A 26,423-nucleotide genomic window follows, 5' to 3' on the forward strand; every position below is an offset into this window, starting at 1 on the left:
GAAAAAAAATAATGGAATCATGCAGCTGCAGGCTTTTGCTTAAACAATGATTTTGAAAGCAACAAAATTAGAATCAATAACAAATTAGATATTGAAAAAGAAAATGGAACTTGAAGGAACCGAATTAGGCCTGACAATTTCTTGTACGATCTGTTAACCTGACACGAAAATAACAGGTTTCGGATCTACTTGTTAATGAGTCGGGTCGTTATCGGATCATCTGTTAAGAAACAAATAAGATATCATTTGTAAGATCTAGACATTAAGATGACAATTTCTTGCATTACCTGGTAACTCGACACAAAACGACACGGCTAGTTAACGAATCGGGTCGTTATCGGGCTATCTGTTAAGATAAAGAGTTAAAGAGTATAACACGAAAACAACATGAACATGATAAGCACAACCGTTTGCTAGGTCTAAATTGAACTCTTAATTTGCTGAGCTATTTAAATTGACAAATTGACAAAGAAGATGGGCCAAAGAAATAATTTTGGACCCCAATTGGCAAATACATCAGAATTCAAAATACGACAAATGACCCAGAGGTCGGTACGAGAATAAGGTAAAATTAGTACAAAATAGTAAGGGTATAATTGACTCTTTCGGCTGCGGTATCTTTGCGCCGCCGAATATTCACTCTCACGTGAGGTGTACAAACACACGTGCGTGGTTGAAAAAGAAAGAGTAACCGCGCTGTTCGAGCAAGAGCAAAGCAAAGCGCGCGCACCGGCGGAGGCCCTCGGCGTTCTTCAGCAGCTCCGCCGCTGTGAAAATAGTGTATCGGGTTGATAATCCTTTTTATTGGTGGATTTTTGATGTGTTTAAAATTGTGATTGTATGAATTCGAATTGCAGGCGTGCCAACGGTCACTCCGAGGAGGTTGAGGATGATGAGGTCGATAAGCAACTGGCGAGGGATTTGGAGTTTGCCCAACAGCTTGCTCTCGCTCCTTCTTCACCTCCACCAGCCATGGTAGTTACTCTTTTACTTTCTCCCCTTACTCTTTTCGGAATTGCTTTCGAAGCGCTGAAAGTGTTTTCTGACAATCAAAAGCGCTTATAATGGAAAAGAAAAACCGTAGACTCATAGAAACACTTATAGCAGAAACACTTTTGAGCAGAAGTGATTCCTACAGAAGCAGTCCCAAACAAGCCCTTATTCCTTGCTCATTGAAAGCATATAGGATAAAAGAACAGATTTTTATTCGTTTTTCTCAGAAAATATGTTATTATTTTTTGTTTGTTATGTTCTTGTTCAATCGGTGAATTGCCATTTTGGAGATGTGATGCAGAAATTAGTATGGAGGAAAAAGTTTCTTGCTTGATTGCTTTACAGACTAGGACTACTTTCCACAAGATTGAAGGTGGCTTAATGGCATTGCTTAGAGGCTGTTTGGAGTTAGAACATGGAAATGCAACCACCATTTTGTCCGGTTATATTGATCATTTTCAGAGCATTCAATCCGAGGACAAGGGGTGGGGTTGCGGGTGGCATAACATCCAAATGCTTAGCTCCCACTTGCTTGTGCAAAGGCAAGAAGCTCGGGAGGTTTTGTTTCGTGGTTCAGGTTTTGTTCCTGATATCCCATCACTTTAAAGGTGGCTTGAGATTGCTTGGGGAAAGGGTTTTGATACACTTGGTTCGGATCATTTTGCTGAGAACGTTTATGGCTCGAGAAAATGGATTGGAGCTACTGAATGTGCTGCCCTTTTCCGTTCTTTTGGACTTCGAGGAAGGGTAGTGGATTTTGATCCCAAGGAACTTGAATCATTTTATCCTTCTCTTCCTCGTTCAAGTCTTGGGAAAGAGATGAAGACTCAAGAGAATACATAATGGCGGAAAGAGGAAAGCAATCCAGGTTCGTGGCTCATTGGATATGTATTTGTTGGTAAGGAATCATGATACTACTCAAGCAAGTTCCAGTGGACTTGAAAAGTCGGGATGTTCTAGTATCCAGCTTGGTGACTCTATGGGTAGCCCTAGTGATGAGAATTCAGGAAATAAGTTTACAAGGAAAAGCAAAGGGTCATCAGGTTCTCATTGATTGGATCTGGAACTACTTTTCTGATAATAATTCCACCAAATCTGGCAATCATCAGGTCATTGTCAGTGACAAAACGTAAGTTTCTGTTTTGATGAGTAGCTATAGTACCAAGAGTGCAATATGCATAAAACCAGTACGTTTTATAATTTGGTCTAATTTGTAGAGAGGTTTTTTGAGCAGACCCTTGTAATTCCAACACGATGGACATTCGAGAATGATTGTTGGGATTCAAGTCAAGGGTCAACGTAATGGTGTGCAGCAACACAATCTCTTAATATTAGACCCTGGCCATGTAAGTTGCCGCCTGTTTTTATGATTCCGTGGTGCATCTTAGGCTTATCATCCTTTATCTTACAATTCACCATCGAATACATTTGGATTTTCACTCTTGTGAGTTGTGACACATAATTGCAGAGAACGGCAGATCTGGAAAGATCACTAAGAGAAAAGGTAGGATGGCAGAAGTTTGTAAAACGAGGGGTTCAGACACTGAAAAAGGCACAATACCAGGTAATGACTATTTCAATCTTAAATTTGCCTTTGGTTTTGATTACTCTCTAGGACTGGATCTGATGTAACGGTTTTGTTTCAGTTGTGCTATATCGATCCTGGAGTTGCAAGCGGGGAGGAAAAGGGGTTGCTTAAGGCAATGGAAAGTGTCTTTCTTGAATTCTAGAGGAACCTGTTGTACATTTGACACCCGGGCAGAAACTTTTCCAGTTGTTTTTGGCTAAAGGAACAAATAGTTCGCGTGTATACAATGAGACAGGAAAGAGACAGATGAGATACGTTTGGGATCAATGCACCCTGAAAGAGAAAATTGAAGGTTTACCCCCACCCTTCAAAAGAAAATTTTGATTTCTGAAGATATTGCGGTTGCAGTTTTTTTGTTGACCTCTGATGTACAAGTGATCTAGAATGATTGGTTGGTTTTGAGTAAATGCGTTGCTGTTAATGGATTTTTTATGTGCCAAGAGTGTTAAAGAATCAGGGATCCAGATTTTTTTACTATTCAGTGGCCAGGGAGCTGTGCTGTTTGGCCAGCTCTTAATCTGGGACGTATTGGTTATTTGGTGGCTTACACAATCAGGCAGCATGGAAAGAGTGCTAGAGAGGTCAGAGATGCCTGGAAGATTTGGCGGCCGACACAATCATGTAGCTTGGAAAGCACTTATGCTTGCTTTCCGGTGTAAAACATACCTTTGAGGGTGAGGAATAAAGCTTGCTGGAGCTCAAGAGCACAGACTTTTACTCTTTGTTAGTGTTTTTGGATGGAAGGACTGCTTGTGCCCTCCACTTGGTTTGCGAGTGTATTCTCTTGTATACATACATTGTACCCCCTGAGAACAAATTTACTCATTTATCAATGTATATGATGTACTGCTACATTTGTGCTTCTCTATTCAACATTTATTGTCATAAAAAAAGGCTTAAACTTGAAGCTCCTTTAGATATATATTAGCCCTAAATATTTCCTAAGAACCCTCGATGCATGTATGTGTTACTCTTCTCCCAAGTTCTGCAGCTGATATAATCTTGAGTAAACTCCTTCTGATGCTACTATCAGGGCTGAGTGTGAACCTGTCTCCACAATCTTGCCTTTATCCATGACGACAATGGTATCGGAGTGTATTATTGTGGAAAGCCTATGTGCAATTGTAATTTGTGTGGTTTTTGACAGACTTCTCAAGTTTATTGCTTCCAATGCACTCACCACGGACTGCTCAGATTCAGCATCAAGGGCACTGGTTGCTTCATCGAGGAGCAGAATTGCAGGCCTCTTTAGCAGTGTCCTAGCTATGGCCATTCTTTGCTTTTGTCCTCCTGAAAGTTGGCAGCCCTTCTCCCCAACAACAGTTTCATATCCGTCAGGCAAGTTACATATAAATTCATTTATGTTTGCTTCTCTAGATACCTCCACAATTTCAGCTTCAGAAGCCTCCTCGGTCCCATAGCAGATGTTGGCTTTAATTGAGGAGCTAAAAAGAAGAGGCTCTTGTTGCACTAGTCCTATTTGTCTCCTCAGCCACCTCAAATTGTATTCCCTTATCTCCTTTCCGTCGATGAGTATTCTTCCTTCCATTGGATCATAAAATCGGAGCAGAAGGGCCAGTACGGAAGATTTTCCAGCTCCACTTGGGCCGACAAAAGCAACCTTTCTTCCAGCTTCAATTTGTAAACTGAAATCGTTCAGGACAGTTACTTCCGGTCTTAAAGGGTAATTGAACTTGACATTCTGAAATTCAATATCCCCTTTAATTCTGTCAGGATTTGAACTTTCTGGTGTATCTGGTTCGATTTCAGTTTTGCGGTCAAGGGTTTGGAATGCAGGAGTTAGCACACCGATGGCAGAGATGACCGTGGGAATCAATGTCCATAGCTCTGTAATTGAAGGTACTGTGAGAGAAAAAATCTGGTAGGCTCTTATGCCATTCTCAAAGCTTGCTTGATTTTTATCAACCAAAACTGTCGTATACCACAACGCAACAGCATGCGCAATGTTCCATAAGCAAAGGGAAATACCCTGAATTATGCCGTACTTGATACTTTCTCTCCTGCACCTCTTCTTGGGGTTTTCTAGAGATATTCTGGCTTTTCTGAGTATATGATCTTCGTGACAGAAGGATGCCACAGTTCTTATGTTGGTTGCAGACTCAGAAGCAAGAGTAACAAGTTCAGCATGTGCAGCAGCTGCATCACCCGAAAACCCTTTGGCAGACTTGGCTTGAACCAAACCACCAATGAAGTGGCAAGGCATCACGGCCCAAGCTACCAATCCCATTCTCCAGTTAACATACATGCTGACACCTGTTGCAATCAGTATGGAGGAGATGCACTGAACGATGACAGACATACGATCAGCAATTATAGTCTTCACCATCGAGGTGTCATTGATGATCCGTGAAGTAAGCGAACCAATGCCGTTCTCAGGTTTCTCATACCATCCGATTTCATTGCGTAGTACACCTGCATGATTTCAAAGGAACGGGTTAAATTTTTCAGCTTTCTGATACATAATTAAAGCAGAAAGATTCCACTTACTGATATGGAAAACATGAGATGATTGTGTTGGTAGTGTATTATACCTGAATAGAGAGCGAGTCTTAGGTTTGTCATGGCCTTCTCTCCAATTATTCCAAACAAGTAATGTTGCACGGTGTGAGAGAACAACGAAAGAAATCCTATTAGAGAGAAGATGATTGAATATATTTCAACGTGCCTCTTAGCGTCTGGCTTAACGTATTTTACTCCAATAGTTATAATGAAATACCCAAAGACAGGCTTTGATATGCCTGAGAAAGCTGCTGCGAAGGAACCGAGAGCAATCCTTCCGAGGTCCTCCTTTTGCAAGCCATACCAGATCCTGAAGAATATAGCTCTTTTGCTTTTTTCCTGTTCTTCATGCTTGGGAGACTCCTTAAGATTGCTGTCAGGCTCCCAAGTTTCCTTGTCTTGTTCCATCTCTTCAAGTGAAATCTGTTGTTGCGTGTTTGTAGGTTCTTCAGAGGTACTAGTTTCTCTGTCATTCAGTTAACGTTGTAGTATGGTTAGATATGTTTTTTTTGTCTTATGCAGATTACATGAGTAACAATTAATCAAGGGGGATTTTAAGGTGTGAATTAATAACCTCGAGTCGCGAACTGGGTTGATGTTCTGCATAGAAAACAAGTTATTGTAGAATTTGCTGCTGTCAAGCAAGCTGTGGTGCGTCCCCGTTTCTGAAACTCGTCCATTTTCTACCACAGCAATCATATCTGCATTGATAATAGTTGAGAGCCTGTGTGCGATCAAGATGACTGTCCTTCCCTGCATAGCCTTGTCAAGGGCATCTTGAACCACCTTTTCTGACTCCGAATCAAGAGCACTCGTGGCCTCGTCAAGCAGAAGAATTGGAGGATTTTTTAGAATTGCTCTTGCTATGGCGATTCTCTGTTTTTGCCCTCCTGATAACTGGACTCCCCTTTGTCCCACCTGTACCCCATTTCAGTCAAAATGTATGAGTTACCGTAATATCGTCCATAATCCAAGTTTTCAGTTAATTCGGATATATGGTTAGAGTAGCGAACCTCTGTTGAGTATTGGTCTGGAAGTTGGGATATGAAAGTATGTGCATTAGCCATGACTGCTGCTTTCTGGATCTCTTCATCTTCTGCATCCATCTTACCTACTTTCATGTTGCCACTGATGGATCCTGCAAACAGTGCCGGTTCTTGCGAAACTGCTCCTACGTTTTTCCTCAGGAACTTCAGGTCAAGATCCTTGATGTTATGGTTGTCGATCAGAATCTCTCCTGAGGGTTGCACTCGATGATCAGTGATTCAGTGTTAGTAAATCAAGCAACCATTTTCAAACATTTAATTTGAGGAGAGGTAACAGACCTTTTAAGGGATCATAGAATCTTGCAACTAGGGAGATGATAGTACTCTTTCCACACCCACTGCTCCCAACAAAGGCTACTGTCTTTCCTGCTGGAATCGACAATGAAAACCCTTGAAGGATGGCTCTGTCCGGCCTGGACGGGTAGGAAAAGTGCACTTCATGGATGTCAATGTTGCCATGAATCTCCTCAAGTATCTTCCCTTCTGAATTGTAGCTTATAACCGGCTTTCTATTGATCACTTGGAAAACTGCAGTTCCTGCAGCTGTTGCCTGATTGAAGATTTGCATGTCTGGTGCAGCATAAGTCAGTGATCTGAAATTCAAACCAAGTTGGGTTAGTTCTTTCAAAGAACTTTCCGCCAGTCATGGATTTTTTTTACTCTGCTTACTTACATAGCTCCAAATAGAATGCACATCACTGCTGCTAGAACGTCTCCCCCGCTTGCTCTCTTGGCTGTGACTACAACAGCACCAACCCAAATGATGAAAGCCCAAGAACCGAAAGACACAGATTGAAGCATTCCTGTTCCAACTCCCTTTATCAGAGCCTCTCCTTTGCTTAGCAAATACTGTTTTGCCATGCAATCCGAAAAGGACTTGATCGCAGAACTTTCTCCAACAAATGCATATACGGTTTTGATTTGAGATATTGTCTGTGATGCAGGAATATGATCAGTAACTTAGTTCATTTGGATCGTTTTTTTTCCTTGAATTAGATTTGTTCTTTGGCTCAAGTTACCTGTTCTACCATAGCCGTAGCGTCTGACTGGTAAAGCACTCTAGTGGCGGAGATGGAGTTCATTTTCTTTGTGTAAGTGCCTCCGATTACAAGAATCAAAGGAACAACCACCAAGGTCAGCAGTGCCACTTCCCAACAGCATATGGCAGCAATCAAAATTCCAGAAAAGAAAGTTGCCAAGCATGACAGAAAATGCCCCATCTGTGAGTGACCCGAAATTCATAGTTAACTAATTAGCATATATTTTGTCATGAATTTAATTTGTCAAACACGCGCTCACGTACACACACACACATTTATGAGCGAGGGCAGTGGCATTTTTGTATACCTTCTCTCCAATTGCATCTTGTATGATACTCATGTGGTTACTGATTCCGCTGATGATTTTTCCACTGGTTAAATCTGTATCAAAAGCTCCAATCTCCTGGCTAAGGACAGCTCGAAGATACGCCAATCTTAACCGTGCCACTTGCCTTTCACTCGAGTACATCCAGCACCCGATTTCTGCAAACTCCAAGCAGCAGGTAAAGTAACTAATTAAACAGATTATCGGCTTTTATTATGTTTCCGCTACATAGATCATCATGGTAAACTCTAGGAAAGTGATCCCGATCAAACCATTTTGGTAAATATGGTTTCATCGCCCCGATCTCCCTTAGAGTAGTCACCCATATATGCATGGAATATAAATTGCAGATAAAGAATACGAAGTTTACCAACTATTCCAGCTGGAAATGTGGCGAAGGCCATGTACCACACGTACGGAATAACCTGAAGAACAAACAACGTGAACAAACTCATGAGAAGCATGGTTTTTCTACTTTTCTGCGTTTGAAAATTTGCTGTTTTAGCATGGAAGCTGCTTCAAGCACATGATTAATGAATTGATTAGTTTTTAATTACATATTTATACCTTCTTCAGGGCTTTAACCATGCCTTCAGTGTCGTTGATATTGCTTCCAAACGCATTGAGAGCTTTTCCGAGCAAAAGATATCCAACTGGAAAAGCCATACCATGGACAACAGAACCCAACGTCCCCAATAGCATCATAGTCCAATCCAGCGCGTCTGCATAGCTCAGCAGCTTGCTGAATCCCACAGTCTCGGCTATGACAAGCTCCGCCTTCTCGTCCTCCACGGTTGCTCCTTTCTTTTTCCCCATCTGCATCAGCTTTTCACGTTTTCGGGCACTTGAGTTAGTTAAAGTTTCACCATTTGCATGCCTGCGTGTTTCGTTATATATGTTTACAATCGTTGCAATAAAATTGAAAGAGGTCTGCTTCAGCTTGGCTGCATGCCGATCACTAGACTGCTTAAATTATTCAAAATTTATGAAAACAATACGTGTATACAGATGCTCAGAAGGTATATCTCGGAATATTCCACGTCGAAAACCAAGTAAAAAAACGTCCTGGTTTCTCTTCTTCTTGGCTGCATCTTAGTCTTCGATTCCTACGACGTGCATAGAAAATGCAGAGGGAAACAAAGATACTGCATGGCAAGAAGTTAATGATTTGTATATAAGTTAAACCCTGCTAACTCCTGAATCATTATTTAACGATTTTCGAACGTTCATCTGAAAACGAAATTGTTATCAATGAATTAACAGTTACCAATATTCTTAATCTGAGGCATCGAAAACAACCGGAACTGGAGGCTGACGATCGAACGGATCAAAGTCGGATTTGTTTAATTTGTTTGCCTTGTATCAGCTAGAATCTGGATAAGTAGGTTAAGTTAAGATGGTGACATTGTTTAATATTCATATGTATTTGATTGAGAATTAACTAGTAATTAAGTTAATCCGAAAGCATATCCAACGGATATTTGTATTTGGCTGGCAAAGTCTGTTTTTGGAGGATTTTACTGTACTAGGTTTGGTCTTATAGACGTTTCCGAATTATATAGCGGACGAGAGTAACCAGTTCCTGGTTTTCAACGTCGATTTTTTAAGACATGTATAGGTTGTAGCATGATATTTGTGTCTGATGCAGTTAGGTTAAATGCTATTTTTTTTTTTTGTCCAGAAAGTGATTTTCGCACTTCATTTCTCTCCTACAATTCATCCTCTCGTCCTAATACCAATATTCTATGACTGAAACTTTGTTGGTTTTCAATTTTTTATAGAAGTTCCTAAACTTTGTACACATCACTATTTCACTATTAATGTATTTCCACGTCAGCTGTTTTATTTTTTTCAAATTCAAATAAATAATTTGTATCTTGCGCTCCCCCCTCTCCCTCAATGTTCTTCATGTACTATGTAATGAATACAATATTTATTTTTTTACTTGTAGCTTATGTACCCATAAGTCGTCAATCATTCAGAATATACCCGTATTATTATACACATACTAATATGGGTACATTAATTGATTATATGTATCCATATTATGTATGTATGGAATCTATAGATATACATTCTTTTGAAATGCAACTATACATTGTTTCTAACGTTTTTATCTCTTGGGAGGCTTTTACATGCCACAAAGGGACTTCAAATCCCCTTAAATTGTGGAATTAATTTTAAGTTTCATATTATGTTGGATTTTTCATAACAATTTTTGCAAGATTTAATTGCTTAAATGATATAAAAAACAATTCTAAAATAAAAAATACACGTGGCATGGTGTATTAAGAGTTTAGGACGAGAATAAAAAGTGTATTAAGAGTTTAGGACGAGAATAAAAAACATAGAATACAAAGTTTGAGTTGACTAGAGACCACTTCCAAAGTGTCCCATAAATTACAGAGAATCAAGGCCCGTTTACTTACATTTTGAGAACGAGTGATATGAAATAACAGAAAAATGATAATTAAATTGATATATATTCATTCCTCTGCGAGTAAACAAAGACATTCTCAGAAATTAGAATGATTGACGATATTTTTTTTTTCTCAATTAACAAAACAAAAATCAACATCGGAATGCAACAATCAGTTTTTTGTACTTTGTATTAAATAACTGGTTGTGCTATCCAAACACCAATTTTTAATTCTCACATCCTCTCAATTTCCAGCCATCAGATCGAATGAATTGAAGATCAGTGGACAAAAATTAATAAGTGTGAGAAGTAAAAAGGAGTGTGAACAGTACCACCCTAAATAAAAAGGAAGGTGGCATAACTGTTAAGGACTAACTCAATGCTTCTGAAACAATAATATACAACGCCAAATTGACAAATAATTGCAGTGAAAAAAATAAGCCAAAAGCAGAGACAGTGCTACATCCCATGAAAAAAACCTTGGCCAAAAATTTCAGGATCTAGGAAATGGTCTGTACTGAACTGGTACTAAATTAAATCGTCGACGACGCAGCCGCCCATTTCCCCGATTAAAAGCTTGTTCTACAATATACAAATGCCAAATTGCTCGAACACATGCTCCCCCAAAACTCTGCCACAACATCGAAGGTTGCAATGAGACGCCAGTACCGAAGCTGCAACTGAACTTGCACTGCACCACCTCCCGGCCATTTACAAGAACAGAGGCGTGACAAGAAATCCGCTTCCTATTCGCATTAACTCTTCCTCTTAAAGGGGTTCGATTGTCCCACTTTTTAGTCTCTCCATCCGAGCCTGAAGCCCGGATAATGCCCTCTCATCCATAGGGAGAACCCCGCCCTGGAGGGGAATCTCTGATGCACGAGGAATCTGACCGGAGAGGCTCTGGTTTACGTTGTCATTCACATACATTAATGGCCTAGTTTCTTGATCCGGGTTCCCAGCAGCCGCTGTCAATTGCATGCTCTTCATCCTCTCTCTAATCGAATCTAAGGTTCCGTTGGTCACTGCATTTTCCAAGATGAGTTCTAGTGTAAGGTCATTAAGGTCAACAAAGAAACAAGAATTGACAATGCAGAAGGAAACAACGTAAAAAACAAAATACAATTACCTCCACCAATATATCTCTCATTCCTTTGGTCTACCAATGAGTTTTCGGTGAGACCTCTAGAAGTAATGGCATTATTAAGCCTGTTTTCTTCATCATATGATGGCGGTAGATTAAAGCTAGTTGGTTCAGATTTCACATTTAATGATTTTGAATCAAGCAAGGAGTTTGTGTGTACAGGGGACAGGGGTGCAAATTCAGGAGAAGAAGCATTTAGAGTAGCTGGGGGAGGAGTCGGCATTGGCAAACTTGAAGGCGTCCTTCCAGCTGCGGCATTCTTTTCCATCTGTGACAAAGAAAATGATAATTTATTTCTATGGCAAGGAAACCTAATTTACTTTTTCAGGAATCATTAAGTGTGTGCCAGAGGGAACATTTTGCCGGTGATAACGATGATACTGACCTGCGCCAAACCATCTCTAATATATGTCCGAAAAGCCTCGCTAGCATTTTGGAGTTGAGAGAATATATCAACCTGAAATAAGTATTACAAACTTAAGAAACAGTAGATTCATGCACAGAAATCAATTGCATGCCATGCAGGGGGCAAAAACCTAAATCACGTCAATAACTCCTAAAGACCATTGACACACATTACTTACTCTTGGGTATAGTTGGGTTATGCGGTATAGTTCATACAGACCAATGGTGCAGGTTTGCTTGTCGCCAATCTTCTTGAATATGGCAGCAAGTTCTTGCTGAAAGAGAAACAGAACCAAAGAATGAGCATAAAAAAATTTAACCATTTTAGAGACTCGTAAACAGACTGAAATTGTGAGGAACCACAAAAGAATTTACCGTTAAGTTTGATAAAGATAAACTAGGTTACAATATTTACCTTTAACTGTGCATCAGCAGAATGTGTGGCAGATGAAGGATTGTTTGCTGCTGAATCACCCCAGTGAGTTTGGCCACCAGACCCAGTTGATGTCAGCATCCTTGTCGCAGCTAAAGTCTGCCAGGTTGTAGCAAAAAAAGGAAATTAAGGATAAATCGAAGTCCCTGTATAATTAGAAATAGGACTGCAGAATTCAGTTATTACCTCAAGATTAAGATCAATGTAGGCAAGAATGATTGGCTGCGGTTTTACGTCTATAGGAACCATGGAAAGGTGACCTTTAATTGCAGCTCCACGAAGCTTCACAAGCTCATGTAGAACAGTCTTCACCATACGCAGTGGTTTGTCATCAGCACCAGCTCTGTAATGAATTTATTTTTCACAAGTCAGGAGAGAATAACATTGCATGAAAATGACCAGGAGAGGATGAGGCGGGGGTTGGATTTCAGGAATCTTTTTAAACAATACCTTCTCCTAATCTCTTCCATCCCTAAGTCTTGTAGGTATAAATGGATGCTTTGAAGGATACGATCCAGATCGACATCATATATTGTGCTTTGAAGAACCTGCGGCAGAGAAATGCTGATTTAAGAGAAACCTAAAGATTATCGAACACAAAGATTATGAAATGGCAACAAAGAAAGAAATACTTGACGTATGCAGGTGCATGTGGGATACTTTTTTCACAGACAACACAGCTCATGAAAAAAGAAGCTGAATAGACGGCCACGAATTCGGCAATACCTTTGTAAGTTTTATTAAACATTTGACAACCAAATCGGAGAACTTCTGGTTTCTGGAAGCAAATGATTCATTGGATGCAGGTGATGGCCATCTTGAGGGATCTAAAGGGCGTAAGAGGTTGATGAGAACAACAAAGGACGAAGTCCGATCTGCATTATCCTGCAAGAATACAAATGACAGTTATAACTGATGTAATACCAAAAATTAACATGGGGAAGCAAATGCAAAAACAGTTAGATATTAACCAGAATCTTTAGCATCAAAACATTCAAGGCTTTCAGGAGTTGGCTGCCATCATCCATATGGGGAACCCTTTCATCCAAAAGCCACAGTAGGAGCTCAGTGATTAGACTGTCAAGAGTACTTTCCTTGACAGCATAAGCAAGTCTTTTATTTTGAAATGTCTGCAAAGAAGTCCAAAAAATCAGAATGTTAGGAAATAAGTTCGTAAAAGGTAATAATCTTTTACATAGTACATTTGGATCACATGAGCATGAATGAAAACCAAGGCAAGAATTTGATGGTATGTTTACCTGCATAAGAGTGTTCAAGACATATTTACATGACCTAGACGAAGCTCCCGTCAAACTGAAGTCAAAAGTCTTTGCTACCTATTTGAAGAATAAAAGGACGGAGAAACTTCAATAAACACCAGAGTTCGACAAGTCCAAATGGAGAAGCATCTATAATGAACTGTTACTGTACTTGCCTTATTTGCCAAGCAAGAAACAAGTCTATCAGAATCCCGCACTAGTTCATCCATAGCACTGCCTTCTGGATCATTAGTCGCCTGTGCCAACTCATGACACACAACTTTCATTCCTTCAACTGACTGCAGTACCAGAAAACAGAAACAAAGGAAAAAGTGAAAGGTGGTAACAAGGAAATATGCACAAGAAAGAAACAACTAAATTAAGATATGAAAACCTTGACCACAGTCTACGTCCCTTTGATTATAAGTAATAGATTGTTATCACATCCAAACTAAACGAGATAAGTTGCATACCTGCTCAGGAGAACCAAAAGAAATGATATCCAAAGCTTCATTCCAGTCTGTGGGGCCATTGGCACTACTGAGTACATTGGGTGGCACCAGCTGCCTCTCCATGTGAGGCTCAGGATGGCCATAGTTTCTCCTAGAAGAAAAATATCAACATATCCCACAAATTAGAGAAGTAATCACACTGGAAAACTAGATGTACTTGTACGAGATATAGTATATAAAAAACTGAAAATTTTGGGTATACCTAGAAAGCGTTGGACCAGAAACAGATCGTGCAACCTCCCCGCTTTGCTCTGCTACATCCAGCCTATTGACAAATACAGAAAGATTTAAGTTTACATAACTTTTATCAAGCAATAGACTGGGGTCAGGTCATGGGACAAATTTTTTCACAATTCAAAACACTTATAAGATGGTTATCTTCTGAAGGAAGAGAATTTTCTGATTCTCAACCTGAAATTTTCTTTTGACTGAGATCTTTCGGTACCTAAAGTTTATTTGGGTACGATTTCAGAGAATACAAGCAGCCATTAACGCTTCAGGAAAGTTGGAAAAACATTATTTATAGTGATTTTTCATTAAAACAATATGATATCCAAAATCAGCTTCAGACCTGCAATCTTTAGAAAAGCTGATATGAATACTGATTTGTCGTATAAAGAAGCTTTAGGTTCTTTATTTGGGTACTTTACCAAAAATTAAAATGCTTTTTTGCTTTTCGGTAATCTTTGCCATCGGATTTGAAAGAGCAAACAGAAAATTTAGAACATATGACATTAACCATCCGGTTGAGGTTCTCAGCTTAACCCTCAGGTTGAGGTTCTCATCTCACATCAATCTGCCAGTCTTCATTTCCTTTGGACTTTGGATGAGAAAGAGAGAGAGAGAGAGAGAGGAGGTGCTTAAAATTCCAAGAGACATTAAACTTTCTTGAAACAATAAAATAGATGCACAGTTAAGATGATGCAATCTCAACCATCCAAAGTCTTCAAGTCCAATGATATAAAAAGTGAGCAAAATGTGTACCTTGGACCAGACCCTGGACTAGTACATTACTTGTAATAACCCTAAAACCTAACAGTACAATTTATAGCAGTAGCAGTTCATGCAATTTAGTTAAAGTTTCCTATCCAAAACGAAGGATTCCTAGTCTGCTGTGTTCCATATTTCTAACTGAACAGATAAGTGATTTATACGTTCTCTTAAAGGAACTATGTAACTTCTCTATCTTCTATTAGTGTGCAAAAGTCAAAGCAAAAGCATATACCCAATTTCCCTGACAGAACGCCTCAGAGAAGCCCTAGCTTCGCCAGGCTTTCCTTCCTTCCTTTTCTCCATTTCTCGAACCTATAAAAAAAATTCTAATTAAAGGAAGAAGAAATAAATCACAGTACCTAGACTTAATTGAGAACATAAAGTTCGGCAAAAAAAAAAAATTGAGAGCATAAAAATATACTGACCTTCCACTTAAATCGATCATCTAGCATGCTTTTCTGAGCATCTGTTAACTTTCCGACATATCTCCATATGTCCTCACCTAAGGAAAGGATAAAAAAAATTGCTTGATGAGAGAACATATCATGTCAGTAAATAACCTTGGGCACATATTAACTATTAGTTTAGAATTACGACCGACAACTTTAGCTCATTATGTTGCATCATGACATACCAAGAATCTTATAACCAGTAGCTAGCGTATTTAAAGCAGCTTTCCTAATTTCACCATCTCTTTCTGCTGTCAAGCTCGCAACAATTTGCAAGGACTTCAGTTGTCCACTAATCTGTCAGAAAGATGTAGATGTAAGTATCCTCTAACACAACTAAGAAAAATGTAGTGTATACATGATTGGATATAAAACAGACAAGTATGCAAAGGCCTACCTCAGCTACATGGTGATCAATCAAATATCCAACAAGATCAGCACACTCAATTCGAGTACGGTTGTTCTTAGAACGCAATCCCTCCAAAATATAAGGGAAACTTTTTGCAGCGGTATATGCCTGCACAATTTGTTTGGTCAACTCCCGCATTTTTTCTCGCACTTTCTCAATGTTATGCCCGAGCTGCAGCACAAGATTCAGCATTTCTGTCAGTGAAATTCCATTCAAGCCTTCTATTAAATACAAAAATATTCAAATCTTCCAAAGTCTGGCAATTAAAATAGAAACCTTCTCTATCAAGCATGGAAAAAATATGGCTGCTTCTGATTCAGTCAACATGTATGCCTCATCCCTAAATGTATCAAAAAGTTCTGGAAGAAATTCCAACACCTGTAAATCAGAACATATGTGGTTAGGATAACACACCTAGAAAACCGTAGCACTTAAAAAGCAGCAAGGAAAGAAGATTGAACGAAAATAAATAGACCATACCTTTAACAGGCATGTTGTGTTCGATTTACAAAATTGTAAAACAAACCACCTTAGCAGTATATCCAATACTTCAATAATTTCCTTTTTAATGGTTGGAAGTGCCTGGAATGCATACACAGAACATTGGTCAAACTAAGCAGGTGTATTTGATACAAATTGGGATATTAGGAATAGCAGAAAAATACCTTCTGTAGTATCTCAAGGCCATCAACTTGCTTCTTAAAATCAGTAGAAAGAAGCCGCCTATGCACATCCTCTCTAAAGCACTTCGTCATATCATTCTGCAGAAAATGCATGAGTAAAATTCTTTCATAAATGCAATGACAATGGAAAACACAAGAAGTTAGGTGAAATCTGCACAAGTACAAACCTCAAGATCTTGAATCTGTTCTATCCGAGGCTCTTCAAACTTAAACTTCTTAGCTACCAATCGCTCTCTATCGTCCTGCAGTTCAAATACCCATTCATCAGTAGACTCAAGATTAGTATACAAGTTCAAATTCCATGCTACCACCATATGTACCTTAATTGAATCTTTAACATTTATCAAGGCCTGTGACTGCACAGCTATATCTTGGACGGACATCATTGAATTTAATCCCTTTGTGGGAATGGTCCTCTTTGCAATTCAAAGGACAATCAATTAATATGATCATAAGAATAACGAGAAATAAAAGAATAAATGCTATCAACTACATCAGAGGGACGTACTGAAGTAGCTTTGGCTCCATGCTTCAAAACTCCATTGGAAGCAGGCTTTCCAGCCTTTGTAATGCTTTTGGAAGTTGGGGCCATCGATATTGCTTTGGCTGACTCAAAAGATTCTAAGCGGAAACCATTCAAATTAGTTCAATGCATTACAAGCAAAAACAACAGAGCCAAGAATTTGACAATCACACCTTGAAAAGATCCATTAGGCTTCAATCGTTCAACAAGAGCTAAAGTTGGCCCATGAATATCTCTCAAAATCTTCTCAACCTAAACAGTAATATAAACAAATAAATGAGAAGATATCAATCAATGGAAATGTGAAAAGGAAAAAAACGTTGACCATAGTTGTCCAGCACGCTTACCGTTTCTTGCCCACTAACTCTCAAAATTTCAGAAACACATGTCTCTGCTGCTTTACGAACATCTGAGGATTTATCCTATAAAAGATTCCAGACATTCAAGTGATTTCAGCAGCGAGTAATATGTGAAAGCACTTAAGCTTATATAAATGTATTATCTTATGTGCATGTATGTATATGTATATATACACATTTGTGTGTCCGTGTCACACAGAGAGTGTCTGTTTAACTTAAATTTTTTACATCATTGTAAGATGTTTTCAATGTGTGCTTTGATGGATGGACAGGGTTAAAATAAATAAGACAAGAATTTCTTATGATAAATAACTCATTCTCAATTACAATTTACCGTCAAAGCAGAGGAAGCTGGTTTCAAAAGATGAGCAGCATCAGAGAATTCACTTAACCCAGAAAGCTGTCTTGTCAACCACTCGAAAAGATCTTTCCGCCCTTCTGCACCAAGTTTGGCATCTGATATAGCTGCTGTAATATAAGGAACCTACAACAACATACTGTTACACTACCTGACATGAGACTCAAATTCCAAAACACGAATAGAGATAAAAGAGTCACCATTTTATCAAGATGAACAGCAGAGAGCCACGAGTCTAAAGCAGTTAAAGTGCATTCTCTCATATGCTTCTTATTGTCTCCTAGACATTTCAAAACATCCGACAGAATGCCCTGCAAGTAACCAATTAATGCAAAAGTTCAACTGTATTAAAAACAACAAAACAGATGCGTCATGGAAGTAGTTGTCAATTTGGTTATAAACAAACCTTGCTGAACTTTTCAACTGGTGCGCCCATTGCAGAAGCAATATGACCAACAACTGTTAAGGTTGCAGCGACCAAGTTCTTATTGCTATCATATAAGCGCCCCCTTAAGGCACCAAACAACTCCGCTGGCAGTCAAACAATAAACAAGTTCTCAAGAAACTGAAAGGCAACTATTCTGTACATAACAATACATAAAATATATATATGGTTTGTACCAGTTCCAGTTGGCTGGATGCGCTTATTAGCCTCTTCTAAAATCTTATCGACGGCTTCTATTGACTCCAAGCGAACCTGGAAGACCCAAAAAAACACACACTCAATATAGCTTCTAACAAATGACAACTTTCTTAAAACAACCATTATACACAGCATAAAGAAACAACATAATTCAAAAAACAAGACCTTCCAATCAGGACTCTCCAAGCTCTTCAGCAGAGTAGGTGTGACCTTTCCACTAATATCTTCACGTGGAAGGCCATCTAACCCGCCTACAGAGACAGATGAAGTAGATTCCGTTGCCCTAACACTTCTCTTCAGAACCACAGAAGCACCCTGGAAAATAATAAAAGACATGAGTTGCCAATAAACAAGAAAGACTGATGTACGCAACTTTGACTATCATAAGAAATACCTCAAATGGATTCTTTTCATACTCCGTGTCCAGTGCACTGAGTAGTGCAGGTTTAACATCAGTAAGAAACCCTTTAATATCTGAAACATAAAGATAATCTTAGAAGTGCCAAAATGAAGATGACGTATATGGAGAATTCTAACTAAAAAGACAAGTCACCTGGACCAACAAATTTATGTATAGCACCCAAAAGCTTAATAGTAGAGTTCCTAGTGGCGGCAACACTGGACTGAAGTCCAGTTTCTTTACAAAAATCAATCAAATCCTGTAAAACATAATATCCCCTTTATGTAAATAAATTACTATTGATGACTGGAACTGATGGAAGAAAACAAAATCAGCTAAATCGGAACGGAATCTAAAAACCTTAAGTTTCACATGTGAGACACCAAAGTCCTCAACTGCCGAAACCATCCACAGTACTCCCTCGCTGAGAACCTTAGGGTTCTTGTGCTCTTTCATAATTTTATAAAGCTACAATAGGCAGAAATACCAATCAATCATTGGAGAACAAGCAAAATATAGTGCATGCTCATGGGTATACGATTAAGCATCCTTGCTTCAGGAAAAACAGAAGGCATCCAGAAAAACGATGGCTATTAGAAGAATCAAATCTGAGCTTACTCTTTCAAAAACTAATCCTGGACCTATGGCTTCAGAAAAAGCAGTGAGGCACTTCATGGCATGAGTCCGAGTCTTGATATCTGCAACCCGTTCACTAATACCTGTTAAAGTGCACAACACCATTAGAAGGTAGATTTGACAACCGTATCGCTCATCCACAAAAAAACCAAGGAGAGACAGAAAGCAAACAAGCGCCAATCCTGATGTCTAATCTAAATTAAAGAAAGCTCACCCAGAAGACAAAGTACTACACATTTCTTAGGAAACTTCTTTGCAGTGGACGCAATATAGGTAATAACTTCAATAACCTGTTGCTGAACCTGCATTACTCAAAATACGTGTCTTAATAAATTTTACACCAAAACACTAATAAAAAATAAAAGCAAGCAAGAGATTATTAAATTTGCCTAACAAACTATTCAACCATAAACTACCTGAACATTTTTTTCACTCCAACCAGGGACAGCACAAAGTAAACGAACTAACATCTCAATTGACAGGTCAATGTCCTGTAAACCTTCGACTTGCTGTCTAAATGAGGATATGGCTGCAACAAAATCAAATCATGATTATAATAAATTCAACCCGAATATTGCATGGAAAACATGGGAACATCAACCGTGTCAATTGACCACCAAAGACAAAAGGCAAACACATTAATCAACAACAGGACACAATCAAAAGTATTTTACCATTGAAGAAAATACTAAATATACACACAATACAATGAAAAAAAGTTCATGGAATTTCTGAATTTAAAGTATCATATCAATTTATGCTACTTAATAAGAAATGTGTCCTAGCATCAATGAAGAAAAATCTAAACAAAAAATAATTGAGTCATTGGTACTGGTCATGGTAGCTTTCCTACTAGCAATATAACTCATCATCATAACATAACTTCAAAAGGCTAAAATGGGGAAAACACGTAGCTTTGGTACCTAGATCATGATGTCAATTCCTACTACCAGAAGAAAATGCAAGAAGGTCAAAAAATTACTTAATCTAATACTAGGAATACATACTATACATTTTGACATGCATGTATCCAGAATGCATTGATGAGCAGATCTTAAACAATCAATGCTGGCCTAAAATAAATATTTTAGTGTAAATATAACCATATCTACACATGAAATTTTTTAGAAACAAGAGGCATAAGCTTTTAATGTCATAATCAATAACATTAATGAATAAGCTCATCACCAACCTTCAAGCCGCTCTTTCCATGCGCTACTTTTTAATTGAGAGACAGTTTCTTCTTGTATAAGAGAGCCTAATCTGGTTTCAATCTCTTCAAGACTCATTTCTCCTGGCTGTAACATTTCACAGACCAAAGGTGCAGTAAAGAAAACATCTTTATTAATGTTCTAGGAAAAGAATCAAAGAGCATGTTAATAAAAAAGTAAGTACCTCAACATCTTCAGGGGTTTCAACTAACTTAGAAGCTTTTGGCTGCACAGTTGCATCTCCTTTCTTACTGCCACCCAATTTAACAGATCCCGCTTTTTGTTTTGCAGGCTAATGAAAATATCAATGTGTCAACCATGAAACATAATGATGATAATTTATCCCACATAATTTCAAAAAAGGTAAACACAGATTAACAAGTTAGAGTGAAAATGAACTCACAGCTGCTTGAACAGGCCTCCTCCCACTAAGCATGCTTGCAGCTGACCTTCGAACAAACGCACTGTCCGTAGTCTGCATACAGTTTAGTCAACACAAAAACCTTTAGGATCAAAGTTAGTCTGGTGTCCAGAATGGTTATGGTAATCTAACAATGCAAAAGATGTAACAGGATATATTTATTTAAATAAGAGCAGAAAGACAATAGACAATAGAAGGCATTCCGACAACCAAACTGTAGTATGTAATGTGAAACCTAAATTGACAGACAAGAAGAAACCTACCTCCAAAGAGGGTGCAGTCACACCAGAGCTTTGGGCTGTAGTTGGCATATCATGAGGTGTAGAGCAGAGTGAGAAATTGGAAATTTAGAGAGAAGTAGTCATTAGAAGTGCCAAAAAAGGAAAATGAACCTGAGTTTGCAGTAGTGGATGCACCACCTTCAGAACCCATAATCATTTCAGAGAGCTTCTTTCTTCTGACATCATCAAGTTTCTCAAGTGACCTTTCCAAGGGCCTCATACCAACCATCTAAAGAAAATGGACATGGGAGATATGAAATTAATGTCAGTATTTGCTATCCAAGCATAAAACACAAAACATAAACCGGTTTAATGCATTGAACATACTACCTTAGCTATTGCTGTCAAAGCTGAAAAGGATGCATCCCTCACTTCTGGGGTTCCATCATTGAGGCACTACAAGGTCCAGATTGTTTTGTTTCAGCCATTGCATACAATTACAAACAACAACAACAACAACAACAACAAAGCCTTTTCCCACTAAGTGGGGTCGGCTAAATGAAAAAAAATAGCAATGTATAGTTTAAACCCTGCTAAATGAAATTGTTCTAAAAGGTTTCCACCTATACTCATTTTTATATTTTAGTAATGTATCCCAGAGGATTGGTTTTGTGGACTGTTCTGGATTGGCTTAAACTGACCAAACAAATCATAAGACATGAAATTCCAACCCCCCATGCAATAAATATAGAGTTTTTTCTTACTTTTTTTTTTTTAACATATATGGAAGCATTGAGCACATAATATTCATATTTCAAAACATTACGAAAATATTAAAAAAGAAAACAAGAAAAAAAACCAGCAGACAACAAAGGCAAGTGCACACTGACCTCCATAAATATAGGAACGTAGTCCTTGTGTAACTTTAAAACAACAGCCTTGTTGCTTGTTTCAATACAAAATGTCACCCAGTTCAGAGTCAATGAACGCACAAGGGGTACTTTATTTTTTACTGCTGTCTTAATATCTGCAATGAAAAGCATTCATCAAACATTAACCTCAAAAACTGCATAAACAGTAAATTAAGACAACAATCAATACCAAGAAGTGATAGATGATGTCAGAGCATACAAATAAAATACACAACGTGAAAATGATGCATAAATTACAGACTAAAACATAAAACCCGCCTTCAGCAATGTCAATGAGATTTAAGCAGCCAGCAGTATGCATTGCTTGAAGAGTTTGAGAGAGTGCCTCAGTCATAGTTGGCTTTTTTTCTTTCAATTTTTCCTATACCAAACAATAAAGAAAGGTAAGTATTGAATCATAAATATCTTCTAATCATCACAGATGATGTAGAATAAAATAAACTTCATGAGCTAAATCCTCAGGCTGTGTTTGGAGGAGAGATTTGCAAGTACCAAGGGATTTGCAGTGCTTGTAGATATAATGCTTTAAGATGGATTTGCAAAGGACTACTTGAAAGAAGTCATTTGTAAATCCCTTGTTTAAGTCTTTGTAATGTGTTTATCCAAAACCCCTTGGTACTTGTGAATCTTCATCCAAACATAGCTAAACCCTCATGCAGTGCAGTTTAAATCCCTCTATCTAAAGTTTAGTAGTTCATCTCAGACAAATTTACCCAAAACCCCTTCATACTTGCAAATCATTCGTCCAAACATAGCCTCAGTGAAATAAATTAATCAAGACAAAATATTGTTGGACCAAAACCATCATAATACATGACCATGAGAAGTAAAGGGAAAAGGTAATGAAGCATGCCAACAAGCAGAATAAAAGCTTTCCACTTCGAAACATCAAAGCAGGCATGGCAATATCAAGAGTGCAAGATATAAAAAACCACTTGAAATGCAAAGCTTCAACTTAAAAACTGAAAAATAATCAAATAAAACGAATATAGACAATAGGCATGGCAGTAGAAGTAACTGAGCTCTGGGATACCTCATAAGAGCCATAGTCAGATTTTCTTTAAACACATTTCAACATTAAACTAACAATGAACCTTCAAAACGGTATAGGAATAAACTTACAAGTAAACCTGGCAATAGAAATCGTGAACTTCCAGAAAAATGAGTCCTTAGACCCTTAGCAAGATTACCAATAGCTTGAATAGCTTCAACTGCAACAGCTATGTTCACATCTGTTACAAGCTGCAGGAGAAATATAGTTCATTGAGAGAAATGAATTGGGCAGAGATAAATCACTTACGTACTAAATCATCTGTACTGTTCTTGTAAAAATAAAACATCCGTACCCATAGGCAATGTAAAAAGAACAATGTTGAAGCGAGCAGAAAAATACTTGTTTCAACTAAAATACACAAAAATACCTTCTTTAATGTCCGACAGATTTCTGTAAAATCGCCAGGGGCAATTCTTTTAGTTGAAGCAAGCTTGGTTAGCTCTGCAACAGCCTCCTTTCGCTCTGACCACTTTGTAGCTTTCTAGAACACAGTGACAATATTGATAGCAATAAGCAGCTAGAAGAAAGCATGCATAACTTAGATCACCTTTTCTGATGAATGTAATATTAAATTCACATCCACTATGAAAACAAATAATTCACGTTCATTATTGAAAACAAAAATAAAAAATAAACTGCATTTTAAAATAGAGAGATAACACTGACCACTCCGTCCCAAAAACCAGACTTCTCCAGAGGAGTCAATATATCAACCGGATCAACAAGCTCATATTCATCTATTTCCTGAGGAGCTGACAATCAAGATACGTTCAGATAAGATTGATAAAATATATAAGCACAACAGATAAAATAGTGGCACTAGAATGTCTAAAGCCAAACATATAAAATTATTCTCTCACTGCAAGAAGATCTACATAATCTACCAAAATATCATTTGCGAAATGGTAAAGCATCTAGAAGTAGCAAGAGTCAATCACATACCATCTGCTGCAGATTCCTCCAAAGGACCAGGGCCAACTGCTTCAGAAACAGCTTCCTTTTCTGGCTCCTTGTCTTGCTCCGATCTAATAAATAGAATTAAGATAATCCAACATAAGTTATAGCTACATAGATGTGTCCTGCCTACAGTTAAAAACACATTTAACAGCAGACTTTTCACCTGATTTTGCGAGATGGCCTGGCTGTCCCTTTAACATTTACAAGCTCAGCCTCCAACTCTTTTTTCTTCAAGGAAAAAGGGAGCAATAGAGTTATTCATTTTGCTAAGAAAAAATTAACAAAAAGGTGCATGCAACATATAAAAATTTATCATACCATTGTATCCCTCATCTTCTCAAACAATATTGATTTAACAGGGTCCTTTCCTATCCAACGGCAGAGCTCAAGAGTAAGCCCTTTGGAACATGCACGAACATTCTGATCTTGATGGTCAAATAATTCGGGGAGCATCTTCAAAATCCTTTTTGGAGGAACAACTTTTGCGCCAAATTCACTATAACAGCGAGTAATAATATACACCAGTTAGAAGAACAAGTAAAAGACTAGACAAATAGTTTTCAGAAAAGAAATCTTGTGAAAAAACCTTAAGGCCTGAAACATGACATCAATTGCAGGCACAACAGCTTTGGAAACTTTGTTTTTTATTGCCTTCTCCATAGCATCCTACAATAAACCGCAACCATTGTAAATGTCCAAAAACTTGCTTCATCAACCACAGCAAAGAAAAATATGATTATTCTAAGATTTCACTATCATGCCAAACACAGTACACGGAAATCAACAAAACAATTATAACCTAAGGCACTAATCTTGACTTAGCTTACTTAGCATGGCTCCAACCCAACAAGACACACTCCCTCTCTCCCTTCATTTCTCTCACCTACAGTCCGTGCATGCCTACATACGGACCAGGAGTAAGCAAAACTTCCAACCACAAAACTGGAATACCAATGCCCTCATTATGTTACATGCAGAAAGCCCTCTGCTTCTAAATTTTAATAATTTACATTTAGCTCATATGTTTACATTCGACAAGTCCTTCATGCCAAGACCAAAACTAAGAAACAGCTACCGGGACTAACCAAATTAACGGAAACAGCCACCAACTCTTCACAACTTACTGCCGCTACTACTAATACTACAATCTATGAGAGTTCAGTTGTAAACTATTGCAACTATAAAAAAAAATTCGAGTCCACACTGAAGCGTATTACCATGCAAACAACCAACCCAAAAAGCATAACTTACCAAGAAAGCGTCCACGGCCTCCAATTCAACCCAAAGCATAAATGCAGCTTGAGCCTTTTCCACCGTCTTCGGCCTACCAGTGAGGCATTTCGCCACAATGGCATCACAAACTTCCTTGGCAAATCTGCAAGCACGCGAACTTTAAAATTAGCAATTCGAACAAAGACTTCTAACAAAACAAGTTCAAAAAAAAATTAAGAAAAAAATAAACCTTCCGGCATCAGCATCCGCAGCTCGTAAAAATGCAATCAATGCATCGAGGGCCTTCTCTTGCACAGGCGAATTGGAATCCGCCAAAGTCTTCCGAAAAAGCGGACCTAACCAAAACAACACACACACAAACAAAATTATAACCACTCCAAAATAATGCAGACCAAGATTGTTCACAACCAGTAATTAAAAATTAAATTAAAACAAAATTAAAAACACACAAACCCCACTACCCCCCGAGTGTAATATCTCACCAAATTCACGGAGGCGAGAGTCTTTGGGATCGGCAACGGAGTCGCAGAGAGCGGCCAAGTCAATGTTGGCCTCGTTCCTCACCTTCCAGTTCTTGTGGAAGAGCCGATCATCCCACGGCAGTTTCTTCGCCTCCTTCAACAACTTCTCCTCCTCCGACATTTCTCAAATCAAAAAACCGAAAAATCTCCGTGCCCAAACAATCTGATCCGCCCAAATGCAAATGCAGAGCGCGCAGGGCCAGATCGGGATCCAGAATTTTTGAAAAAGCAATTCGAAGAACAAAACCTAAAAAGAGATTGTAACCATAGAGTGTAGAGCAAGAGAGAGAAAGAGGGAGCGCCCAATCGAGGAGAGAGAGAAAATGACGCACTGTTGCTGTTTGGCTTTATTTAGACGGAAAGGGATCTCTCCGATTCCTTCCGCCAACTCCACTATCCGGATCGAAATTAATCATTTGATCAAATTTCAACGGTCTGGATTGAGAGAAAGAGAAAATGACCCGCTGTTGCTGTTTGGCTTTATTTAGACGGAAAGGGATCTCTCTGATTCCTTCCAATAAGTCCACCAAGTCCACTGTCCGGACCGTTAAGAGTTCTTATTTATAGTCGTTTGATCAAATTTCAACTCTCTTACGTGAACTCGCTGGACTTGATGAAACGTAGCCGGTGAGAATCCTTTCCTATTTAGACGGCAGAAGCGTTACGAGGCTGCCGTTCCAATTTTACTCCAGTTTTACTTTTCAAATTTTTTCTCCGTTTGACGATCGATGGCGTT

At 38.5% G+C, this 26,423-nt stretch overlaps 1 protein-coding gene and 2 pseudogenes across 3 annotated transcripts; 1 reads left to right on the forward strand and 2 right to left on the reverse strand.

Moving 5' to 3' along the window:
• The first annotated feature begins 624 nt into the window (after nucleotides 1-624).
• LOC126627143 (uncharacterized) lies at nucleotides 625-3,433 on the forward strand (annotated as a pseudogene).
• On the reverse strand, nucleotides 3,389-8,328 carry LOC126615510 (ABC transporter B family member 19-like; annotated as a pseudogene).
• Nucleotides 8,329-10,095: 1,767 nt separating this feature from the next.
• Nucleotides 10,096-26,008, reverse strand: LOC126620607 (protein MOR1-like). 3 transcript variants are annotated; one of them, XM_050288829.1, is made up of 54 exons: nucleotides 25,649-26,008; nucleotides 25,396-25,501; nucleotides 25,185-25,308; nucleotides 24,520-24,599; nucleotides 24,252-24,429; nucleotides 24,097-24,161; nucleotides 23,919-24,001; nucleotides 23,643-23,728; nucleotides 23,344-23,457; nucleotides 23,045-23,164; nucleotides 22,181-22,283; nucleotides 21,881-22,017; nucleotides 21,381-21,446; nucleotides 21,162-21,279; nucleotides 21,033-21,067; nucleotides 20,752-20,823; nucleotides 20,533-20,640; nucleotides 20,330-20,435; nucleotides 19,554-19,666; nucleotides 19,352-19,439; nucleotides 19,120-19,220; nucleotides 18,862-18,969; nucleotides 18,655-18,760; nucleotides 18,496-18,575; nucleotides 18,267-18,416; nucleotides 18,080-18,155; nucleotides 17,865-17,989; nucleotides 17,659-17,769; nucleotides 17,435-17,584; nucleotides 17,089-17,163; nucleotides 16,915-16,993; nucleotides 16,727-16,839; nucleotides 16,539-16,634; nucleotides 16,386-16,460; nucleotides 16,201-16,296; nucleotides 16,016-16,117; nucleotides 15,812-15,913; nucleotides 15,524-15,706; nucleotides 15,312-15,423; nucleotides 15,103-15,179; nucleotides 14,910-14,989; nucleotides 13,919-13,949; nucleotides 13,646-13,780; nucleotides 13,349-13,471; nucleotides 13,173-13,250; nucleotides 12,885-13,043; nucleotides 12,640-12,798; nucleotides 12,364-12,461; nucleotides 12,100-12,256; nucleotides 11,896-12,012; nucleotides 11,660-11,755; nucleotides 11,461-11,532; nucleotides 11,061-11,343; nucleotides 10,096-10,956 (listed from the first exon to the last, which is right to left on the reverse strand). In XM_050288829.1, exons 1-54 carry the CDS (start codon nucleotides 25,806-25,808, stop codon nucleotides 10,700-10,702), a joined length of 6,024 nt encoding a protein of 2,007 aa, XP_050144786.1. In that variant the 5' UTR covers nucleotides 25,809-26,008; the 3' UTR covers nucleotides 10,096-10,699. The 3 variants fall into 3 exon arrangements, with proteins under 3 accessions (XP_050144786.1, XP_050144769.1, XP_050144777.1); XM_050288812.1 differs by having other exon boundaries at nucleotides 13,646-13,775; nucleotides 13,887-13,949; XM_050288820.1 differs by having other exon boundaries at nucleotides 13,173-13,246; nucleotides 13,345-13,471; nucleotides 13,646-13,775; nucleotides 13,887-13,949.
• Nucleotides 26,009-26,423: the final 415 nt, after the last annotated feature.

Source organism: Malus sylvestris, chromosome 1, assembly GCF_916048215.2.
Source record: "Malus sylvestris chromosome 1, drMalSylv7.2, whole genome shotgun sequence".
Taxonomy (NCBI): Eukaryota; Viridiplantae; Streptophyta; class Magnoliopsida; order Rosales; family Rosaceae; genus Malus; species Malus sylvestris.